This window comes from Trematomus bernacchii, unplaced genomic scaffold, assembly GCF_902827165.1.
Source record: "Trematomus bernacchii unplaced genomic scaffold, fTreBer1.1, whole genome shotgun sequence".
NCBI classification, from domain to species: domain Eukaryota; kingdom Metazoa; phylum Chordata; class Actinopteri; order Perciformes; family Nototheniidae; genus Trematomus; species Trematomus bernacchii.
The window spans coordinates 31,393,312-31,414,401 of NW_022987739.1; the positions used below are offsets into that span (position 1 = coordinate 31,393,312).

The 21,090-nt window shown below is 41.9% G+C and overlaps 1 protein-coding gene across 1 annotated transcript; it reads left to right on the plus strand.

The window, feature by feature from the left end:
• Positions 1 to 882: 882 nt before the first annotated feature.
• On the plus strand, positions 883 to 19,873 carry LOC117495539 (von Willebrand factor A domain-containing protein 8-like). Its single transcript, XM_034146815.1, has 9 exons — positions 883 to 993; positions 6,500 to 6,573; positions 7,838 to 7,920; positions 8,702 to 8,810; positions 11,369 to 11,494; positions 11,792 to 11,950; positions 12,702 to 12,800; positions 13,837 to 14,075; positions 18,477 to 19,873. The coding sequence occupies exons 3-9, from the start codon at positions 7,895 to 7,897 to the stop codon at positions 18,583 to 18,585; spliced, it is 867 nt and encodes a 288-aa protein (XP_034002706.1). The 5' UTR covers positions 883 to 993; positions 6,500 to 6,573; positions 7,838 to 7,894; the 3' UTR covers positions 18,586 to 19,873.
• Positions 19,874 to 21,090: the final 1,217 nt, after the last annotated feature.

Here is a 21,090-nt window from a genome sequence, read left to right on the forward strand (position 1 = left end):
CACCCTGAGTCCACTGCAGGTCAGACTAACAGACTCTGCCTGTGCTCGGTGTTAGCTCACTGCAAACAACAGTAGCACTACTGTATTTAAACATACCTGCCTACAGGGCTCTCTGTATACCTGCACAGAGACGTGTTACTGCACCAAACTGTGCACACACCTCGCCTCCACATGCTTCCCTGTTTGCACATGGCGCAGGTCTGCTTCTTGTGAAATACCTTGTTTTTATGACACGCTTAGAGAGTGTAACAGTCTGGATTCTGACCAAAGTACGAGTAAATGCACGCTTGATTCTGGGATATGATACGGTTACCAGGTGTAGTTTGATATAAAGGAAAACTTTCTTATCTTAAACTACTTATAACAAGATCTGTAGATTAGTAACCATTGCATGTTTCTTTGAGCTCTACTACCACAATTCCATTTTATAAGATAAAAGGTAGACATCTCCCTGGCCGATATCTCCAACATTTAGCAGCTTTCACCACAAGATTCAAGGCTTTATTGTCATTTGTACATTAGCTACAGTGTACATATGTCAATGAAAAATGTAGGTCATAGGCTACAACAATCTGGACTGATGAATTGCACAGAAAGAATATGTTAATTTATTTTAATTTAGGGTGAATTGTCCCATTTAACGTATGTTTTTCAGAGGGTGTGTGTGTGTGTGTGTGTGTGTGTGTGTGTGTGTGTGTGTGTGTGTGTGTGTGTGTGTGTGTGTGTGTGTGTGTGAAATAAATACAATTAGATACAATTAGATACAATTAAATACAATAAATACAATTAGATACAATTAGATACAATTAAATAACATAAATTAAATAATAATACTAAAACTAATGTTTGAAAACTGACCGCCTCTCTGGCTCCTCTCCTCTCAGATCACCATCCAGAGGGACAGCGGTCTGGATGTCAGCGCCCCGAAACACGGAAAGATCGACGCAAACAACGATCCTCACGTCGGAGGAAACCAGTGGGCGGGAGGCACAGGTAACAGAGACTCTGACTGACTCTCAGAGGTGGGAAGTAGTGGAGTACAAATACTTAGTTACTGTACTTAAGTACATTTTTCTGGTATCAGTACTTTACTCCACTACTTATTTTTCTGACGAGTTTTTACTTTTACTTCTTACATTTTGAACACAAATACCTGTACTTTCTACTTCTTACATTTTGAACCCAAATACCTGTACTTTCTACTTCTTACATGTTGAACCCAAATACCTGTACTTTCTACTTCTTACATTTTGAACCCAAATACCTGTACTTTCTACTTCTCACATTTTGAACACAAATACCTGTACTTTCTACTTCTTACATGTTGAACACAAATACCTGTACTTTCTACTTCTTACATGTTGAACCCAAATACCTGTACTTTCTACTTCTTACATGTTGAACACAAATACCTGAACTTTCTACTTCTTACATGTTGAACACAAATACCTGTACTTTCTACTTCTTACATGTTGAACACAAATACCTGTACTTTCTACTTCTTACATGTTGAACACAAATACCTGTACTTTCTACTTCTCACATGTTGAACACAAATACCTGTACTTTCTACTTCTTACATGTTGAACACAAATACCTGTACTTTCTACTTCTTACATGTTGAACACAAATACCTGTACTTTCTACTTCTTACATGTTGAACCCAAATACCTGTACTTTCTACTTCTTACATTTCCCAAACAGGCTGGTTCCTTTAGTTTGAATGTGTGTTTGGTGGCGTGATCATTATTATTTAGAGTCATTGCGTGCCTATTGATTTGAACACGATCCGTGTATCCATCATTTCCTGGTCTTCTCTAAAGAAGAGGGACCAATGAAAACGTTGTCATGTTGCCGTTGTTCAGCATGGAAACATGCATTAGCTAACAATGACATTATTGTTCTATTAATATAAAGGGAGGTCAGGTACTCTTTAAAACAGCTGCTAGTTATGGGTACTTTTTACTGAAGTACATTTCAAAGCCCTCTTTACTTCTACTTGAGTATAGAAGTTTAGTCAGTACTTCTACTTTTACCAGAGTATTTTTAAACACGAGTATCTGTACTTCTACTTGAGTAAAGGATGTGTGTACTTCTGCCATCTCTTACTGACTCAGCATCACGCAGGAATCCCTTAAATCCACCATATGGTGATTAAAATCTGTGATGACACTTCACAAACATCACTATGATTGATGGCATGTTAGGAAGTGTAGATATGAGAGAGAGGAAGTGCTTATTGCCCCTGGGCAAGGCACACAGTCTCCCTTCGTTCGAATCAAAGGTTTGGATTAGTGTTTGTCCATAATAGTTGGAAAAGACAATAATTGTGATTATGATTTATAGTTTTACTTGTTTAGCATACCTTTTGTTTTGTCAATATCTATCTGTTTTTCACTGTTAGTCATATTAAACTTGAAGTAATGACCTTGAGCTCCAGCAAATTGAGGGCATTTTATCAGTTAAACAAGAATCCAATGATAATCTAAAACAAAATAATTAAATAGTTCAATAAATAGTTGGGAAAAATCTAGATTTCCAGCCATGGTTGCAGACAAAAAGTGCTTTAAGCAAATGTGATTGGTTCAAGATTAAATGATGTCTTTCGTCAGAATCTTAGATTAATCTCAGAACTCAAAGAATCACCTTTGGTCAGATCTCCTTCTTTTTACATGTGACATTATTATATTGTTACAGTATACTTAAGACATGAAAGATAAAATGTATAAGGGAATCGTGAGGTCAATCGTGAGGTCAATCGTGACGTGTGATTCAAGTGACGTGATTCAAGATGGCGCCTGTGTCGGCTCGCCGCTCGCTCAGCTCTCTACCTTTAGCTGTCCTGTTTTTGTTTTATGTTTGTCAGAATGTCTCTGCTCTGCTCGTTTATGATCGCCAAGCTCTCCTCCACCTCAGACCCTCACTGGAGTTGATATTGCTGCCCAAACCTACATCTGGCAACCATAAATCGTCCCCCCCACCTCTACTGTCGGATATCCCCACTTACCTACGGCGGTCACACTGCGTCCTGCCTCGCCGAAAGCGCTTTCGACGACGGGGAAAGCGTGGTGGTGCACTGGTCCATCTTAAGGCATACCTGACGGCTTCTTCTGTGAATTATCCACGCCTCGGATGTCATGGCCCTCCCGCTGCACGCCAAGTGAGGGATCGGTGGATTCGCCCCGTTTTTCCGGAGCTCCGGAGTCTGAGGGGCCCGCTGGCAGCTCCTCCTGCCCGACTGACTGCTCCCGGCCCGCGCGGCGTTCAACACGCACATCTTCGTCAGCTGAGACGCACTACACCTTCGGCAAGCCCGGAGCGAAAACTTTGCATGGCTTTGCTAAATGCTAGGTCGATAGCAAACAAAACGTTCCTGCTAAACGACTTCTTCACCTCTCGTGAACTGGATTTTATGTTCCTGACGGAGACCTGGGTCCACGCTGGCGAGTATACACCGTTCTCTGAACTTCTTCCTCCTGACTGTACATTCTTCAGCTCCCCCCGTGCCACTGGCCATGGTGGGGGCATAGCATCAGTGTTTAGAGCAAACCTCCAATGCCGATTGCTTCACCCTGTATCTAGCTATGCCAGCTTTGAGTTGCAGCTTTTTGAACTGAACCCGGCCTCGCCTATACTCTGCGCAGTCGTGTATCGTCCGCCAAAGTGTAATAAGGATTTCATAAATGACTTTTCTGACTTTCTGTCCGGGATCATGGTGAAATATGATCGTGTTTTGATTTCCGGAGACTTCAATGTCCATGTGTGTTGCGAGTCCAAACCTCTGGTTAGGGACTTTTTAAATCTCCTTGATTCCTTTGGTCTCGTTCAGTCCGTGGCTGGCCCAACACACGAAAAAGGACACACTTTGGACTTAGTATTGTCGTTTGGACTGTCTGTATCTGTGGATGAAATATGTGCAGCAACGCGTATCTCAGACCATTTACCGGTTCTGTTTACAACCTCCATCCCTTCCGCAGGAGTCGAATCACGTGCCCCTGCGCGTCGTCTACGTTCGATTAAGCCCTTGACTGCCTCACAGTTCTCTGATGCTTTTAATGCTTCTCCGATCTGTAAATTAGATGTGAACTGTGCTTTTAATGCTGATGAGCTTATCTCCATGTTTGACTCGACATGCACACTAATACTGGATTCTGTTGCTCCTTTTACGCTTAGACGCATCAAAGTTCTATCAGAGCCGTGGCTCAATGACTGTACTCGTGATCTCAGACGCGCTTGCAGGCGTGCAGAGAGAAAATGGAAAAAGGATAAACTCCATGTCTCCCTAGAAATCCTTCGTGCTTGCCTTTCTGACTACCAGACGGCAGTCAAAGCCAAAACAGAGCACATTTCTCTGTTCATCTCCAAAAACAGCCATAAACCTCAGGTTCTTTTTAATGTCCTCAACTCTATCATTAATCCCTGTGATGTTTCTTCTATTGTCCCATCGACTACTCTCTGTGATAAGTTTCTTACATTTTTTATTGAAAAAGTATCTGCTCTTAGGCTAGCCCACACTAGTGCTACCCCAGATCCTGCTCCTTTTCTGTGCCCTGCTGTCCTCGACCACTTTGACCCTGTATCCCTCTCTTCTCTCTCGGATGTAGTCAAGCACCTGCGGCCGACAAACTGCACCTCAGACAGCATTCCCTCTCGCCTTCTCAGAGATGTTTTTGATTCAGTTGGAGCAAGTATTTTATTACTTTTAAACACCTCTCTTACCTCAGGATGTGTCCCAGCTGCCTTCAAACATGCCGTGGTTAAGCCACTCCTTAAAAAGAAAAATCTCGACCCCTCTATTCTCGCAAATTTTAGGCCCATCTCCCAGCTACCTTTTTTATCAAAAGCCCTGGATCGAGTAGTCTACGCCCAGCTGCAGTCTTTTTTAACCACGCATGGAATCCATGAAAAGTTTCAGTCTGGCTTCAAACCCATGCACAGCACTGAAACAGCTCTTTTAAGAGTTTTTAATGATCTGCTCCTAGCCGCCGACTCAGGTAGCCCAGCTGTCTTGGTGCTGTTAGACCTGACAGCTGCCTTTGACACTGTGGACCATAGCATCCTGCTGTCACGGCTTGAACAGTCCGCTGGCATCACAGGCTCTGCCCTTGCATGGTTCAGGTCCTACCTGACAGACCGTAGCTTCTCGGTACAGCTAGGTGCCTTCTCCTCTGCCAAAGCCCCTCTTACCTGTTGGGTTCCCCAAGGCTCGATTCTGGGCCCCATCCTTTTTCTACTGTACATACCGCCCCTAGGTTCAATACTCACAACACATAACATTCCCTTCCACTGCTACGCCGACGATGTACAGATCTATCTGCCTCTCAAAGCAAATGTCACACACTCACTACAGCAGCTGATGGACTGCTTAGCAGAGATAAAATCCTGGCTGAGCAAAAACTTCCTCAACCTCAACGAGAGCAAGACTGAGGTCATCTTTTTTGGACCGCAACCTTCAGCCTCTCCGGTTGATATTCTGGGGTCTATCAAAAAAAACATCCTCCCCTCGGTCATGAACCTTGGAGTGACCTTCACCAGCACTTTTAAATTCGACAAGCAGGTCAGCACCGTAGTAAAATCCTGCTTTTTTAAAATAAGACTATTGGCCAAAACCAAGTCGTATTTATCTTTTAAAGACTTAGAAAGGGTTATTAACGCCTTTGTAACCTCGAGACTGGACTATTGTAACGCTCTGTATGTGGGTATGGACCAGGCCTCAATCAAACGCTTACAGCTAGTCCAAAACGCTGCTGCACGTTTGCTGACTGGTCACAAAAAGCGCGACCACATCACCCCTATTCTGGCCTCACTACACTGGCTTCCAGTTCGGTTCAGAATTGATTTTAAAATCCTTTTATTTGTTTTTAAAGCCCTAAATGGGCTGGCTCCGGCCTATATAACTGAACTGCTCCAGCGCTACACCCCAGCCAGAGCTTTAAGGTCTGCTGACCAGCTGCTGCTGGTAGTGCCCAAGACCAGGCTAAAAACCAGAGGGCACCGAGCCTTCGCAGCAGCTGGCCCTAGGCTCTGGAACACTCTGCCCCTCCATGTGAGGTCGGCCCAGACCCTAGGGGTTTTTAAATCAAAACTAAAAACACACTTCTTCTCTCTGGCTTTCTAGTTAGAGCGGAGCACGACTCCTGACTTTTCCGTGTGTTTTATTCTTATTTTGTTTTTTAAGATATATCTGTTGTAATTTATTGTCGTTTATTGTGTTTTGTAGTAATGTGTTTTTATTACATGTACAGCACTTTGGCTCGACCAAAAATCGCTTTTAAATGTGCTTTATAAATAAAACCTGATTTGATTTGATTTGATAAGAAAGTGCAAGATGAAGATATTGCAAGGGATATAAAGCTGCCAGTAAAAATGCAGGAATACGTGACTATGAAAAAGGTTACAAATACTGTTGAGTGAGATAAAAAACTGCAGATTTGATGTAAACAAATCAACTTGATGCCTCTTTATGGAGTGAATTCATCACTAAAACGTTCCCTTGCAGGTGGCAGAGACACGGCGGGGCTCGGGGGGAAAGGAGGTCCCTACCGGCTGGATGCAGGACACAAAGTCCACCAGGTAAGAAGCCAATCAGTTCACAAATATAACAATACCGTGAGCCAAAGATAATAACATAGAGGACCAAGAACTGAGCCTTGGGGGACTCCACTAATAAATTAAATCCCTGTTAACTTCTGGAGGGATCCCAACTTCAGTCAAGTCAAGAACCAACTGGAATTTAAAGCTATTCCCACCACCATACATCTTAATACAATAATACAGTGGCGAGCCGTGACTTTTATACTTAGGCCCTCTGACCCCCCCCCCCCCCCCCCCCACTTCCCTCGAAAAGAAAAGAAGAGTTATTACCTCACAGCATATACTCCAGCGGAATATCAAAACAACGGCCCGGGGTCCAAACGCATCAATGACAGCGACCCTCTACCACACAAAACAACACCTGTACATAACCCAATTTGTGTTCTTTGAAATCAAAAAGGATATTGCATTGTGTTTGTTACTTTCGTTGCAGTTGTGTCTTAAGTGTAATTTGGCTTGGCTTCCTATTTTGTGGACATGCTTTTATTTTGAAGGCGAGTTTAAGCTGTTGACAGGAAGTTGTTGTTGCTATGGAAACAAGAAAAGCTTCACAGCGGGCGGAACTTGTCATAAAGTCTGCGATAATAAAACCCACCCATTTAGAGGGAAGATATGATTGGTCAATTGTACTGTCATTTGACATTACTCTCTCATTCAGTTACTATAGCGGGCCCTCTGTGAATTTACAGCAGGACCACCAATCAGCTCACAGTACCTCGCAGACACGAGCTTCTTTCATTTAACCCTTCACATTCCAACAGAAACTGAATAGGCAGATTCGAAGGATTTATTTCTTTGGAAATGTTATTTTAAATACAATTAAATCAAGTTATTTTGGTAAAACTAATGAAAAATATAACAAAAAGAAATATTTAAAAAGAAGATATTCCAAAAAATATATATTTTTAATGTTTTTAAATATTATTGTAGAATATCTTAGAGGGCCCTGACGGCTCGCCACTGTCTTAATAAGGAGACCCAGAGAATGGTCTACCTCACCTCTTTGATGACGTCTCCGACGATCGATCATGCCTGAAGGATACGAGCTATCGTCAGCTTTCCCCCCTCCACCTTAAACGTCACACCCTGAAACCCAATTGTATTTATTCTGATGTAAACTGCTTAAATTACAACTTTCAGGAAAGAGGACAGGGCTCAGATTTAACTCATGAAATGCTTTTATAGCAAACATCGGATCAGAAAGTGTCTCAGCGGGGATTTGATCTGTGATGTTTCCTACCAGGTGTCCCAGGCTGAGAAAGACGCCGTCCCAGAGGAGGTCCGCAAAGCAGCCCGCGAGATGGGAGAGAAAGCCTTCAGAGAACGGTAGATAACACACACACACCCACACACCCACACACCCACACACCCACACACACACACACACACACACACACACACACACACACACACACACACACACACACACACACACACACACACCGATAGGTCAGTCTGTTCTAGTTTGTCTACAGGTGTCCTAAGCTCATAAAGCCCTTTTTCTGTCTTTTTTTTACTTTTCTTCCTCTATCTACCTGACCTTATTTGGAAAATCAGGAAGCAGATATTGGCAGTAGCACAAGTAGAGGCTTTGCATTTATCCTAAAATTGCATTTGTTATTTTCCACAGAAGTGTCAGAAGGTTGCATTTAAATACTTGCCTGTTTTTGGAAAACAAATCTGATGTTTTTGCAGAAAAGCATGGAAAAAATGTGAGAACCTGCAGTAACACCTGCAGTGTTTGCAATAAATGTAGATGATCTGCAGCAACTATGACCTGGTTTTGGAGGTTTTGTATTTTAAATCTTACGTCAGATCCTTTATCTATGAAAGAGTTCTGTAAAGGCCGAAGCTAGCATTGAGAAATGTCTGAATGTTCATCCTCCTTAACACAGCAGACCCGCTATGTACTTTCATAACATTTAAGAAAGACACAACAATGTCAAGCACGTGTTTAATCATGTTGTCTGTGATCGGGAAGTCCTCAGCAGATGAGTCCAGGTAACTCATATCCAACATATTGTATGCTTTAAATGTAATGTGTGTTTAGTCTAAAACATATCAAATGAAGTCATGTGCCTCTCCTCTCTCTGTGTGTTTCCCTCAGGCTGAAGGAGATCAATATGAGTGAGTACGACGCTGCTATGTACGAGCGGTTCTCCAGCGCCGTCAGCAGGCAGGTCCAATCTCTGCGCATCGTGCTGGACAGCCTGCAGGTCAGCATCACACACTGTAGCACAGAAACACCAGACAAAACAGAAAGCATTCATATCTAGATGTTTGGGTGGATTCTACGAAGTCTTTGTCATCTGAGAGATAAATAAACATGTCAAACAAACAACTGTTTACACCATATATGATACTAAGGTGTCAAGAAATACCAAACATTGTGTAAACAGTACAAAATTATATAGATTTTTTTAACGGGTGAGCATTTGGATTGTTCTCTTGTTTTAAGCATGCTATTTGGGCAAGACAATATTAAAAATATTATGGTATAGTCACTTAAAGGTGGGGTAGGTAATTCACTTCAGAAACACTTGTTGTTATATTCCATGGAATGCTCTTAACATCCCGATAGCAATGAATATATTAAATGCTTTGACAATAAATCCATAAAAACATGTCATCTGTGGAAGCCGTAGTACTGTAAAAAGCACAACCAATCATCTGAGCCGGCCCGGCTAAAATAACTGGATGGCCTACCTGCCTGTCAGCCTTCCATCTGTGCACAAACTTATCTCGTGCCCTCATTGGTCATGTGGTCGTGTGTGTTGGAGGAGGGGCTCTGTAAGGAAGTCTGAAGGAAGAATTTTTTCCGGTTGTGTACTTTCAAATTCTAGCGCACTCGAGCTGGTTTCTCCATTCTTACCTACCCTACCTTTAACCTTTTATAGTATATTTTCAATTTACACAAACAAAAAAGTTGTTCAACTTTATGATTCCAACACACCCAGCATGCATCAACCAAGATCTCCTCAAAGAAGCTCAAACAAAGACAGGAAAATCTAAACCATAATAATAAAATGGAGACAAAATCACTACCTGGGATCTTGCTTATTGTTCTCTCAACCAATCAGGACGCTCCTTGGGGACAGCGCCCCCTCCTTCCTGGGGTAGTTTTAGGTCATCTCGACATTAACCTGTTAAGCCCGAGAGACCCCGGTACCGGGGCACTGCCGCAACATCTTGCAGGAAATAGTGTCTCAGGGCATGTTCATTTAATAAACTATGAATGTTTTATATCCATGTAACGGGAAGAAACTCATCTAACTGATCATTTTTATTTATTTTTCAAAAGAAAACCCACAATGCTAACACTGAGCCTCTGAATTAGCAACGAGCTAAAAATGCCAACAGGTTACTGCACCGAAAATCACTCACAAAACCTTATTATTTATCTTTTCTCCACATCCATGACATCGTTTCACATCGTGAGGTGACACAGAATCGATGGGTACCCTCATTATCACTGAATTATACGAAATCACGACATTATAAGCAAAAACAGACATCAAAACAGGTGACGCTAGGTAGCTAAAAATGCTAACAAGGTTACCTTGGCGCTGTAGTCTCTCCAAAGTGGTCTTCAATGGCATTAAAACGATAAAAACGCTGCTGAAGTTGATCCATAGGTTAATCCAATGTGTCTGTGTCCCTTTGAAATGATTTCTGATAATCCATGAGCAATGAGACGGATAATCCATGCTTTTCCGTTTCTAGATGTCAGAGCTAGAGTGTAGCTTCACTCTAATGCAAAATGACATGCGCAAAGCCCCCACCTTTTTGTTTCACAATGAGTGTGTGTGGGGGACTCCCCCTTCGATTATATTGGCTCTAACGGTCAGAAAGAGGTGTCAACCATCAAAATCGAGCAAGGGGGGCCAGAGATATGGAAAAAAAAACATTTCCACCCAAATCACCTCAGAGGTAGTGTTTTTGGCTAAACCTCTCTAAAAAGGTCAAATGTCACTTGTTTTGCATCAATCTTGATACAGGGTACTTATTATATGTTGTACTTTGGATTCCTAAAGCTTTTAGTCTACTAACCCATCATCCAAGGGTAGTTTTCACTATAAGTAAAAAAGAATTGTTGGACGGACACTATAATTTACAGTTTTTTACTATGTAAAATCTGAATTTTCTTTAAAATAAAAAACATCTATATTGATTCTGACACTTCTACATCCAACTCACAGGTTTATCATTACTTTGAGAAAAAAGATGATTAATTTAACCCTTATAGAAGGGAAGATATGGTCATTTGTTCTGGGAATGTCATTTTCGAGCCTGAGACCTGAAAAACAGGCTCAGGGCTTAACAGGTTAAGGAATACAATCTAGTGAACCTGGCCGACAGAACATAAAAAGTTGAGACGTCATAAAATTGGTAGATAACAATGAGTTGACCATTTCATTAGTAAGGTTAGATTTTCCTCCCTTTGTTTGAGCTTCTGAAGGGAAATGGGGTTGATGCATCGTGTGTGTGTGTGTGTGTGTGTGTGTGTGTGTGTGTGTGTGTGTGTGTGTGTGTGTGTGTGTGTGTGTTTGTAGGTGTGTGTGGGTGGGTGGGTGTGTGGGTGTTTGTAGGTGTGTGTGTGTTTTCCACCCAGGTGTTTGCAGCCACGCCACCGTTGGCTTTGAACACGAACGTTGCTCATTGTTTGTTTTGGTCCTTTGAGCCCCGGGCTTCTTTCCCTCTGTGAGGATAATGGAGATTATACCAAGTCATCTTATTTTCTATCATACCTGAGGAGTGATGTGTGTGTTTTCAGGCCAAAGGGAAGGAGCGTCAGTGGCTGAAGAACCAGGCTCTGGGAGAACTGGACGACGCTAAAATCATCGATGGACTGACCGGAGAGAAAGCTATCTACAAACGCAGAGGAGAGCTGGACCCAGAGGTGTGTGTGTGTGAATACAGATGTTGTTCTTTGTGTTTGTTATTTCTGTCTATCATTCTTTTTTTTTTTTTATATATATATATATATATTCACAGATATTATAAGCATTATAAATACATAAAAAATATCTGATGCAAAAAATATACAAAGGCAGATGCTAAAATAAAAACATATTTAACAGTATTTTATGAATTCCTGGTAAAAGTTTTAGGCAGTAAATTATCATTCTTGAAGTTTGAATATTGTTTTAATAGAAATATAATAATTCTGTGTGTGTGTGTGTGTGTGTGTGTGCAGCTGGGCAGTCCCCAGCAGAAGCCCAAGCGTCTGCGGGTGTTAGCGGATGTTTCCGGCAGCATGTACCGCTTCAACGGAGTGGACAGACGGCTGGAGCGCTCCATGGAGGCCGTGTGCATGGTGATGGAGGGGCTGGAGAACTACGAGCACAAGTTCAAGGTGAGGCCATCACTACTAACACCATGACAGAAACACTGTGTGTGTGTGTGTGTGTGTGGTGTGTGTGTGTGTGTGTGTGTGTGTGTGTGTGTGTGTGTGTGTGTGTGTGTGTGTGTGTGTGTGTGTGTGTGTGTGTGTGTGTGTGCAGTGTGTGTGCAGAGTGTGTGTAGTGTGTTACGACGTGACGTTTCTGCACACCTTCAGCTTTACACTTCTCTACACATGCTATTCCTGGTGTCGATATAAGAGGGGGTTACACAAAGTTGTGCAACAATTAAATGTTGTTGTTGTTGCCACTTATGTTCATGTGTTACGATACATGTAACCTTTGTACTGTCTTTATTGATGTGTCTCTTACTTAAAGTGTTTTTCACTCTACGCAGGTCCTCTAAAATGTACAGTACTCGAAAAAATTCACTATTTTCCACCACAGTTGTTAACTTAGTGCTGTCTTTGTTGATGTGTCTCTTACTTACAGTAAAGTGTTTTTCACGCTACGCAGGTCCTTTAAACTAAAGTGTTCTTAAGTACAGTACTCGTGAAAAAGTACTAGGTTGATTTCCACCACTGATGTTAACTTAGTGCTGTCTTTGTTGATGTGTCTCTTACTTAAAGTGTTTTTCACTCTACGCAGGTCCTCTAAAGTGTTCTTAAGTAGTACTTGTGAAAATGCATGTTGATTTCCACCACTGATATTAACTTTGTGTTGGCAGATTTTTCTCTTAATTCAAGTGTTTTCTTTTCCACGCAGTACGATATCGTGGGGCACTCAGGCGACGGGTACGACATCGAGCTGGTTAGAGCGGATAAAGTCCCCAAAAACAACAAAGAGAGACTCAAAGTCCTCAAGGTACAGATTCATATCAGTCTGCTTTGTTACTGTACACCTGTTGTTCTCTCACACACACAAACACCCTGAAGACAGGGTTTGGTATTGTTGCATTTATTTTATTTTTTCCCTAGTTAACTGGAACATTTCCACAGTTTGTTGTTGTTGTTGTTGTTGTTGTTGTTGTTGTTTCCTCTGCTATGTAGATCTTTCAAATGTTTTGAATTTTTTTTGTAACTTTATTGAACTGACCCTCAAATATACATTTTCAAATCAGCCCATGAGTAGCTGTTTTCTGCTTTTTCCCTTATTAACCGCAAGATAGCCTTAGAACATTGGGTTTTTTATGCATACGTTTTAATTGTCCTCTGGTTTAAAACTGTTACGGAATAATTCTTCTAGATATCTAACCTTTTGCTCTGTGACGTTTATGATCTACTCTGACGTCTGTTATCTCCTTTAAGGAAAGGCCTTGGTGCCATATGTGTTGTTGTCACCAGTTTGTGACCGGTCAACTTGTCTGGCACGAATGGTAATTCTTGTGAGAACGCTGAGGCACTTCTTTATCGGTGTTAGTGGACTCTAAGATGTGAAATCTTTGAGGCCATAAGTGTCGGACGCAGGTGGCTCAGTGTTCCCAGCTGTTTAGTCTACTCCTTCAGAGATGTTGATTTCTCTCTGTGAACCAGTTAAAAGGTCTAGCATAGAGAGAGGCTCTTCAGAATTGACGTGGCAACTCTACCGTGAAGTCAGAACCTCTGACTCTTTGATTTGTGATGTGAATCCTCCGGCCGAATACTCTGAATAAACCCATCAGTGTTTGACATCAAAAGCTCCAACTCTCACCGTGTCTCCTTCCTGAGTCGGTGACTCCCAATGCATTGCTACACAGAAGTTTCCCCCACAAAAGCCATTCTGATAGTTATATTTGTTGAATAACCCTCTAAGTACATTCCTCACAGTAGTTTGAAGCCTCTGGTACTCCATCTTATAGCCAAACGTCTCCACCTGTGATGCCTAAAATGATTTCTACATCCTTCTCTTTCTCTCTCTGCAGACGATGCACGCTCACTCTCAGTTCTGCATGAGTGGAGACTTCACTCTGGAGGGAACAGACTCCAGCATCAAGGAGTTAGTGAAGGAGGAGGCAGACGAGCACTTTGTGGTCGTGCTCAGCGACGCTAACCTGGAGCGATACGGCATCCGGCCCGAAAGATTCGCTCAAGTCCTGACCTCCGACCCCCAGGTCAACGCCTTCGCCATCTTCATCGGATCCCTCGGAGATCAGGCCGAAAGGTGAGGAGGGGGAAAGAGGAGATGAGGTTGTGGGTAAAGTAGAGGGTGAGAATTAGGAAGGCTAATGAGGAAGTGTGAAGAATTAGTGATAGGGTCAAAAGCCAAATAAGATAATGATTACAGCAATAGGAAGAGAGGAGAGAGGAGAGGGGGAAAGAGGTGAAGAAGAAAGGTGAGGAGGGGGAGACAGGGTTGGTGGACTTAGGTAGAGGGTGAAAATAAGTTAAAGGCAAGTTTACTGTAATAGCATGTGTCAAAAAACAAAGAAAAGCATTAATAGATAAAATAGCCAAGAGAATACAAATTAAAACATTTTGATAAAACACAATAATGAACATAACAATGCAGTGTAAGATATGAATGGCTATTTAATTTAAATAAATAATAGGCAGCAGCAAAATTAAGGCTTCAAATAAGCACAGAAGGAAATGATCAGTGATCGGGTTAAAAAACAAAAAAAGGTGAATACGGATAATGATGACAGGAAGTGGAATAAAAACTAAAGGAAAGGGAGAATAAGTAGTAAATGAAAGAAGACAAGAAGACTGGACTAATGCTGTTTCTCATTCCGAGTATATCTGTACTACATTTTCTGTTTCGAGTGCATCCAATTTCGTATCTGGCTAAATTAGCTATAATGACCTGGATGCTGCGCTCATAACGGCCCCACATGTTTCACTTCTTCCACTATATCATTGCCTTCTTGTCTGCGTAAAATAATTGTATCTGGAAAACACAAAACTATCTAAAATACAAGTTGTACATGTGTTTCATTTACTTTTTAATAAACGTAATGCCATACTGGTCTCGAAAAAAAATTGCACTGTTAATTTGATAAGGTTAATTGAGCAGTCTGATTTGATATCGAAAATTATATTGTGCTAAATAGCTAGCTATCAAGCTAACAGCGGCTATTGTCACAGCAGCTATGTGCAATTTGAGATATCGGTACACGGTCTAAATGCATATAATGCACAAGTTCTCACAGTGTACGAATTGAGACACAGAGTACAGTAAGTGACAAGGAGATGGAGTCCATGCAGAGACCTCAAACTGACCAGGATTTAAGTGAGTTAAGTTAAGAGGTTCTGCTAAAGTTACACCACTTAAAGTTGAACTGTAGCCACTCATCCAAAAGCAATAAAGAACAGCGAGCCTTCAAAGTGCAGCAGAACAATGGGTCTCTGAGGGAGCGACTCTGAACCCTCCTCATGTTCCCTCTGATGATCCTCCTGACCTTTGTTGTGACACCCAGATGACGCCCTGAGCTTCACACACAGAGAAAGAGAGGGTACGTGCTCTCTTTAGGCCTCTCTGAGAAGCTGCTGACTACGTGGGTAGAGTCACGAGATTCAAACACCTTCAGGAGGAAAGTGACCTGTTCAGAAACAACTCATGACTCTGTGTCGTCAGTGGAGTCAGATCAGGAGAGCAAGAGGAGTAAAAGAGAGGCCTCTGACCTTTAAAGACAGAAACAGGAGGAAATACTCAATCAGAACAGTAACGAAAGACAGTTAAATACTTATTTACATAAATGATTACCAAACCGTTTAAGACCCACTACTTAGACCAGGGGTCGGCAACCTTTTTGATATGAAGTGCCATTTAAAAAAAAAAAAAAGTATCAGCGTGCCAACGATCGAGAACTATCAACAGGAGGGCGGGGGGGGCCTCGCTGCGGGGAAGCAGTGTGTGGACCTGTCAGCACAATTTACATAATTCTGAATTTAACCTGTTACGCACCATCCGCCCGGTACCGGGCGGATAAACGCGCCATTTGCAGGAAACAACGTCTAAGGAATCTTAATATTGAATAAAACTATGAATGTGTTATATCCATGTAACGGGAAGAAACTCAGCTAACTGATCTTTTTCATTTTTTTTTTCAAAAAAAACCCACAATGCTAACACTCAGCCTCTGAATTACCCACGAGCGAAATAATTTAACCTAAAACGGCACTTAAACTCACTCTAACTCCCTTATTACTTATCCTAGATGCACAACCAACCACTCTTTTTTGGTGTCCTGGAGACACTGAATCTAACGGTGCCCACCTCAACACTCAGTGATAAACATTCGTGACGCTATAAACGAAAGCGTACATCATAACATGTGAAGCTAAGTAGCTAGAAACGCTAACATGGCTTACCTTGGTCAAAACTGGTCTTCAATGGCATTCAAACGATAAAAAAACGATACTGCAGTTAATCCATAGGTTAATCCAATGTGTCTGTGTCCTCTTTGAAATTATTTCTGATAATCCATAAGCAATAAAACGGCTTTTTAGTTTCCAAACTCCAGAAGGACAAAATCTGCAAATCTAGTTTCATTTCTAGATGCGCAGCCCCCATCTTTTCTCTTTACAATGAGTGTGGGTGTGGGCCTCCCCCTTCGATTCTATTGGCTCTAACGGTCAGAAAGGTGTGTCAACGATCCAAATCGAGCAAGGGGGGCCAGAGATAGGTCAAATGACCCCAGAAGTGGGGGTTTTTGGCTAAATCTCTCTAAAAAGGTCATATTTCACTTGTTTTGCATCAATCTTGATACAGGGTACTTATTATATGTTGTACTTTGGATTCCTAAAGCTTTTAGTCTACTAACCCATCATCCAAGGGTAGTTTTCACTATCTGTAAAAAAATAATATTTGGACGGACACTATAATTTACAGTTTTTTACTATGTAAAATCTGAATTTTTTTTTAAATAAAAAACATTTATATTGATTCTGACACTTCTACATCCAACTCACAGATGTAACCTTGCTTTGATAAAAGAAATTATTCATATAACCCTTTTAGAAGTTAAGTTGTAGTCATTTGTTTTGGGCATGTCATTTTCGAGCCTGAAACATGAAAAACAGGCTCGGTGCTTAACAGGTTAACAAACACATTTAAATAATTGGTTTAAACGGCATAATAATAAGGACGATCGTCTGTTCTGTGATTCTCCAGAACACACATGTGATGATATTAGGGTCATGCAGAGTGAGATGAGATCGCTGTTCCTTTAAGAGAGAGAGAGAGGGGTGTGGTGTGTGCATGTGTGTGTGTGGATGGTAGAGTGAGAGGGAGCGTGTGTGTGTATGTTTCTAGAAGTGAAACGAGGCAGCAGAAAAACAGAGGTCTGTGATGTATTTTTTGAAACAGAAGAACAGCTAAATAAATGCAACGGCCTCTCAAGAAGAGCTCGCCTCTCTCCAGCCATTTAAGCTAAAGTGGGTTATTGAACCTGAAGCTTGTTGCTTCTGCCCTCCTCCACTACGGTCTGGGAGCCGACAGGAAAGTTCAACACACAGATGGCCAGTCCGCCCCTTTGTAGCATATTATTTCAATGAGAGATGAGCAGATCGCCACTGGGCTTTCAACTAAAGACACAGCCACGCAAAAACTGCGGCATTTGTAAAGCTCCTTATGGGTACTGCAATTTGTGAAGTGCTTTCCTCTGTGGTGAAACGATCAGCCCTGCACCACGGAGGAAAGCGGCAGAAAGTCACCTGGAGTTAAAGAGAGCGGGGCTGCATTGCGTGCATGGCTTCCTTCTGCAGGTAACGGGGAGACGCGCTCTGGCGGCGGTCTCGTTCAGGATCCGAAAATACAATTTAAATATCTTGCACACTTATTCCACTTATTCCTAGTGTGCCACTGGTTACGGTGCCGCGTGCCAATGCTGGCACGCGTGCCAGGGGTTGCCGACCCCTGACTTAGACTAAAGTGAACTATCTAAACCCTCAGAGAGTCCTTTACCTCAGTGAGCTGTAGTTATCAGCCTCTCAGTCTGACAGGAGAGGACTCTCCCTCCACCCCTCAGAGAGTCCTTCACCTCACTGAGCTGTAGTTATCAGCCTCTCAGTCTGACAGGAGAGGACTCTCCCTCCACCTCTTTCATAACAGCGCCTAGCACGCTCGTGAACTGTTAGCGCCGGAGCCTCGCAGTGGGGAAACTGTGGCGCGCATCATTTTACAACTAAAGACACAGCTACACAAAAAACGCAGCATGTGCACGGCTCATGTGTACGGCTCTGAGAATCTGCCTTGGTACAAAGTAGCAGTGAAAACATGGAACAGAGTTTCATTGATTTGGGCATTCTCTCAATAAGCAAGTGGAATGGATTTGATAATGAAGCCCTGACACAGCGCTCTACAGAGAGCGGCGAGTGGATAGACCGATGCACGGACTTTCCGCATAGTAAAAGTGGGGGGGTCTAAACTAATCATTTTAAAAGGTGGGGGGGACTTGTCCCACCCTCATATAATGGCTGTGTCGCCCATGCTATCTAGCACCGATCCACCCAACAAACAAGCTCTTGTCCGTCTTTTTTTTTGTCTTTTGAAACGATTCTGTAGCCAGTCTCTGTTTTTAACCTCCCATCTTTTTTTCCGTTTTTTTTCGTTTCCATTCAGACTCCAGAAGACCCTTCCAGCGGGCAGATCCTTCGTTGCCATGGACACCAAACAGATCCCCCAAATCCTGCAGCAGATCTTCACGTCTACGATGCTGTCCAGTGCCTGAGACTGACTTCTTATCTCACACAATAAAAAAACTCAAAATCATATCTGCAAGCACGAGAAACCTGTCAGACTTAAAACCACTTTCTGTATCAGATCATTTGATCTGAGCTGTATCAGAGCTGAAGACTCGCCTTTTAAGCGATTTTTTAATTATCGTACAGATGGCCTTCAGCAGAATCTAAGTGTTAGCGTGACAGAGTATAATGTTTAGCAGGGAATAGTGTGTATCGTCCGCATAATGACAAGCACTATGTGGTAGCTACAGTGACATAATGACTGGCTGGAGCCTGGCTCAGACCCCATGTGGGGATCAAACGCTCGCCATAACCTGTTGTTATTTTTGTGTTTTGGGGTTGACCCTTGCCGACACACACACACACACACACACACACACACACACACACACACACACACACACACACACACACACACACGACACCAACACCTGACCAACACTTGGACGTGACGAGCGGTAATAACTCGGCTCCTCTGGAATGCTGGGATTGTGAGTTGGGAATTTCCCACCTGACTGCACAGGCTCTTTAAAGGCAGCCGCTGTGTGTGTGTGTGTGTGTGTAGGTGTGTGTTCCCCCTCAGCATCTATGTCAACATGCTCAAGCCCTTTTCCTTCCTGGCTGCCGGATAACAAAATGATGTATGCTGAATCGAAAGTTAGCATTACATTATAAACGCAGAAATGTATATAACGTTTATGACACCTACATGTTTTGTTCAGCAGGATAATCTCCATATATTAACACCACTAGAGTAAAAAGCTAACGTTAGGCTATGAAGGAACTACAGCACGGTCACATGACTTCACGTCACCCCCGTGTTTAGTTGTGTGTGTTGAGAGATGAACTTCCCACAGACCTGTGTTTTATTGTATTTCTGCTCTCTGACTTCATGCTGTGCAGTCATTCATGTCAGTGGTTCCTCACAGCCTCGTGCATCCAATACTCTTTCAGATTCCCCTCCGGTTGAAATACTCTGTGTCTGATCAATGTTGTGATCAATATGACAGCCTGTCTAACTATCAGCCTGCATTGATCCTCTCTGAGTTTTTATCAACACACTTTGACCCTGTTTGTTGGAAGGAACTAAAGTAAAAACATGACTGTAGATTTTATTCCTTCATCATGTTTGCAGTTCTTCATGATTGAGAATGTACTGTATGCATTTAAATTGATCATCTAGATTTTGAATTATTTTAGCCTTATTTAATTGTACATTTGTATAACTTATACATAATGTAATGTATACACTTTTAATAAATCATGTTAACATTGCTCCGTTGATTCTCCATGTGTGTGCTATTGCCTGATTGATACTCATAATAGAAATGGGTCATTGAAAGTGCATTGATTTATATATTTAGTTTAGGCAAGTTATTTTGATATATTTCATATTTGACGTTAGTAAATAGTCTATCTGTCTGCATGTGAGGCTCACAAAGTTGCGTCATTGTTTGTTGTGATTAAGCCAACAGGAAATATGTTGCATTTAAGGGAATTGGGTCTGTAAAGTCCTTAAAAAGTCCTTAAAAAGTCCTTGATTTTGATGAGTAATAGGATGTGTGAACGTTAATTATTACTGCTAAAAACTGTGGCTCAGAAATCTCTAGATTTGATCATTTTACATTTTTCACATCACTTTTTTGTTTTGTTTCTCTGACATGTTAAACTAAACCTACTGGATTATTTAGAAAATACTTTGTTGAGAAGCTTAAAACACGGCATATTTTTCTTGTTTTTTGGAGATTTCTGCAGAACATTAAAGCTTAAAATTGGGCATTTTAAGCTTTAATAAATGCCAAAATCCTATCTCGCACTCATATATAAAAATATAAGGATGGTGTGAGAACAAATTGTTAAGCAGTAACTGTATTTGCAATAAAATAATGATTATATTGTAAGTTAGTAGAATAACAGTGTGTCTTATTGTGTATATTATTCTGCGTTGGACCAGAAGCTTTTTGGAAACTGAGGGATTTCTTCGAATCACAAACTTCCCTCTTTTTTCCTCCATGGTCACTTTTTCCATTTGTTTTACTCGACCACACTCACTCACTCTCCAAAGCAACACACACACACACACACACACACACACACACACACACACACACACACACACACACACACACACCACACACACACACACACACACATCACACACACACACACACACACACACACACAACAACACACACACACACACACACACACACACACACACACACAACACAACACACACACACACACTACACACACACACACACAACACACACACACACACACACACACACACACACACACACACACACACACACACCACACACACACACACACACACACACACACATTCAATTAAATTAACATATTCTTTCTGTGCAATTCATCAGTCTAGATTGTTGTAGTCTATGACCTACATTTTCATTGACATATCTACACTGTAGCTAATGTACAAATGACAATAAAGCCTTGAATCTTGTGGTGAAAGCTGCTAA

Coding starts and splice junctions, on each gene's coding strand:
- LOC117495539 (XM_034146815.1), top strand. CDS start 7,895: ATGGGAGAGAAAGCCTTCAGAGAACG. Junction 8,811..11,368: donor TCGTGCTGGACAGCCTGCAG/GTCAGCATCACA, acceptor GTGTGTTTTCAG/GCCAAAGGGAAGGAGCGTCA. Junction 11,951..12,701: donor ACTACGAGCACAAGTTCAAG/GTGAGGCCATCA, acceptor TTTTCCACGCAG/TACGATATCGTGGGGCACTC.